At 51.4% G+C, this 3,239-nt stretch overlaps 1 protein-coding gene across 1 annotated transcript; it reads right to left on the bottom strand.

Annotated features, from left to right (window-relative positions):
• Nucleotides 1-6: 6 nt before the first annotated feature.
• Nucleotides 7-2,643, bottom strand: LOC104617474 (collagen alpha-1(VIII) chain-like; the record flags this gene model as incomplete). Its single annotated transcript, XM_010282808.1, is given in 3 exon segments — nt 7-455; nt 2,332-2,412; nt 2,415-2,643. Coding segments are annotated over 3 exon segments (759 nt in total), but the record flags the coding sequence as incomplete, so codon positions are not given.
• Between the last annotated feature and the right edge of the window lie 596 nt (nt 2,644-3,239).

Here is a 3,239-nt window from a genome sequence, read left to right as displayed (position 1 = left end):
GCCAGGCAGCCCAGGTGGACCCTTCAGCCCTGGCAAACCTGGGATTCCGATGCCTTTCTCCCCTTTGGGCCCTGGGATCCCGGGAACTCCTGGGGGACCCTTCATCCCAGGCTCACCCTTTGGCCCCGGCTGTCCCTGCAGCCCTGGAGCACCTGCTTTTCCTATGCCGGGAAGCCCGTGAGGCCCCGGTGGTCCTTGCGGCCCAGGTATCCCCATGGGCCCAATCTCTCCCTTTGGCCCCATCTCCCCTCTCGGCCCTGGGGGCCCCATGACCCCTGGTTTCCCCGGCATCCCTGGCAAACCCGGCTTCCCAATTCCTGGATATCCTTGTGGGCCCGGTTTTCCTTTGGCTCCTGGCACACCGTGACCCGGTAATCCTGGTGGCCCCGGTGGCCCTCTTGGTCCAGGCTCACCAGGGGGACCTTGCTCACCCCGAAGACTGCGCACAGGCATTTCTGGGTTGGGAAGAAACGAAAAAGAAAAGGGGAGGGGGAGAGACAAAAGGTGATTGCAACCGCATCCTTCGAGAAATACAAAGTTTTGAATTGAACGTGCTTATTATGATGCCTCTTGGTTTTGTGTTAGGTGGGGAGGCAGAGCTGGGCAGCGAGGTACAGGTTGGTGTTTGGAACGAAGAGGATGTTCCTACTGTTTTGCATATCCTGAGCTTGCGTGCATGTTTCTGTTACCATAAAATAATTATTTTGCATCGTATTTGCTTGGGTTTTGCTACGCGCTTTACTAGTGTTTTCCACCTATACAATCTTAAGCAGCAAAATCTGCTTTTTGTCCCAGGTTGCTGTAGACTAATTACTTTTAAGAGTTTTTGCAGGACACAGAAGCTGCTCGGTGGTCTCGTGCTGTAGGAGCAGTTCTGGCATAAAAGTGCTTTTCCTGGAGGGGCTTACTATCTTTTTTAATTGATCTTGCTCATGTATCAGTAAGAAGTTTGTACGTAGGTATGACTGCATTTTCACCAAGGCTTTGGTTCCTATTAAGATATTGCTGGAAACCTACAGTCTTATCCAGTATTGCTAAGCTCCCACAGGTTTTTGGCACAGCCATGTCTAGTTAGAGTTCTTCCAAACATTTCACAAAATGTTTTTGTTGTCCAAACCCACATTTTTGTGTATGTGACCGCTTAGCATTGCAGGTCAGGGTGAGGGAGTTGCCGCGTGGGAGTTGGGTGCTTTTCAGGCTGCAGGCTTTTTGTTACGTGGAAAGTCTGCTTCTCACCCGCTCTAAAATATATAAAGAAGTGAGAGGTTTGGGGGAAGGCAAGAGATGAGGTTTCAGGGCAAGAGAATTAACTGTTCTTTGGGAGGCAGAAACCCTCCTTCTCTCCCTGTGTTTTGTGCACGTAGAAAACCTCCCTTGCTCACAAGATGGGTTGGTTTTACTAACAGCCAGTTGTGCTCGTTCAGACACTCCAAAAATAGGCCTTGCAATCTTCCATTTCCCTCTGAAGCCAGTGGAGGGTGTGGTTACGCTGAACCCTCAATAAGACAAAAGAGTTAACTAGCTTGTCGGAAGTTGCACAGATGGCTTGCTGTCCCCACAAGGATTTTATGATCCTGGTTGCCCTTTGTATTTTGGACATTTTTTGTTGTTTTCTTAAATATCCTAATGTTATACAAACTTCCTTTACAGAATACTGAAAGTGCTTGTACTGCAGACTCGTGCAGTAATGCCCTGTACCTTCAATGCCTCCGTTACACCCATAAATAACCCACAGAAAGAGAACTGCAGAGTCAGAAGAGTAATTGTATGTTTTTGTCTGCAAACCTCTAAATCACAGGGTCTGGACAAATCTAGACAAAACTGTGATATTCCTGTAAATTCAAATCTTGGGGCTTTTAGCTCTTATTTCATGTCTGGTCGCTGCAGTGAGAGTGGGAGCAGCTGCAGGCATGCGCCCCCAGCCTGTCTACCCGGTCCATCATTGAAACTCCATCAGAGGGCTTTCTGCAGGCAGGTGTGATTACGAGGTTTCTCCTAGCCTCGAACAAGCACCCAAACAAACCTAGGGCCAGCCCTGGGTGCTGGAGGCTTGTCACACGTAGGGCTGCTCAGAGGCTGTGCTGCAGCCCAGGGGATAATTGTGGCCTTCCTCTGCTGATCCCGAGCTGCCCCACAGCTCACGTCAGCCCCTTTTGTCCACCCGTAGCCAGGTACTGACCAGGTACCAACCTGGCCAGTCCTTGGGGCCCCTGGGTGCCATGCCCAGCCTGCAGCAGCCTGCTCCTCATCTTCAGTTCCTCCCCAGGCAGACAGTGCTGTGGGGCAGCACACGGGACTGTGCAGGGGTGGCAAGGGACGTGCTGAGCCTACCTTTCTCTTTTTTGGGAGCCATGTCCTTGCCGAGCAGTGGCATCTGCGGGACCTCCTTCATGTACTGAGGCAGATGGGGGGACTCTTCCCGTACTGCATGTGGGGCACCTCCTTGCCCATGTGCTGCATCGGGATGCCTTCTTTGCCCAGCGGCATGTGAGGTACTTGTTGTCCAAGGGGTTGGTACTGAGGCACCTGGGGTGGCAGCTGCTTGATCCCATAGTAGACACCGCCTTGAGCAGACCTCACCAGCTCTAGGTAAATGGTGACAGCCACTGCCAGCAGCTGCACAGGGAAGAGCAGCATGGCCATCACCTGTGAAAAACACAACGAAACCCCAGGGTTGGCAGAAAATGTTTTTCTCGTGTCTTGCGTTTCCCATTAGGGCTGACCTGCTCTCATTTCCTACAGCAAACTGAACCTAAACCTCTGCAAACTGGCTCTGGTTTGTGTGTTGCCCTGGAGAACATCCTGTAGCAGCCCTATAGGCAGTTTATTGGAAGCTCTTACTCAAATAGTATTATTATAGCAAATGTCCTTATATGCGTTTAGTTTTATGCTACTCCACACACCCTGGGCAGTGCCCTCTGTGGTTTCTCCGTATGGGCACCTGCTGCCTCCCATCCCAAAGCTGCAATTTGCTGCATTCTCACTTGTGTCAGTGCCATGACAAGGTTTGGGGAGCTCTGCTGCAAGCTCCAGCTCGGGGAGAGAACAAGAAGGGGCACGGGGGGATCTCTTAAATGCTTTCTGCCCAAGGAAGCTAAATTATCGACGCCCCTCCTGCTATGCTTTCCATAGCAATGAAAGCTCAGTTTCTGCAGCTTAAATCTGTCCCTAGGATTGTGCCCTGTGGCTGCAGAGTCCAGGGGCTCTCCACTCCTATCACAGCTGCTTGACAGCTCTCC

The sequence above is a fragment of the Phaethon lepturus genome, unplaced genomic scaffold (genome assembly GCF_000687285.1).
Source record: "Phaethon lepturus isolate BGI_N335 unplaced genomic scaffold, ASM68728v1 scaffold11932, whole genome shotgun sequence".
NCBI classification, from domain to species: domain Eukaryota; kingdom Metazoa; phylum Chordata; class Aves; order Phaethontiformes; family Phaethontidae; genus Phaethon; species Phaethon lepturus.
This window is presented reverse-complemented; position numbering and strand designations above follow the sequence as displayed.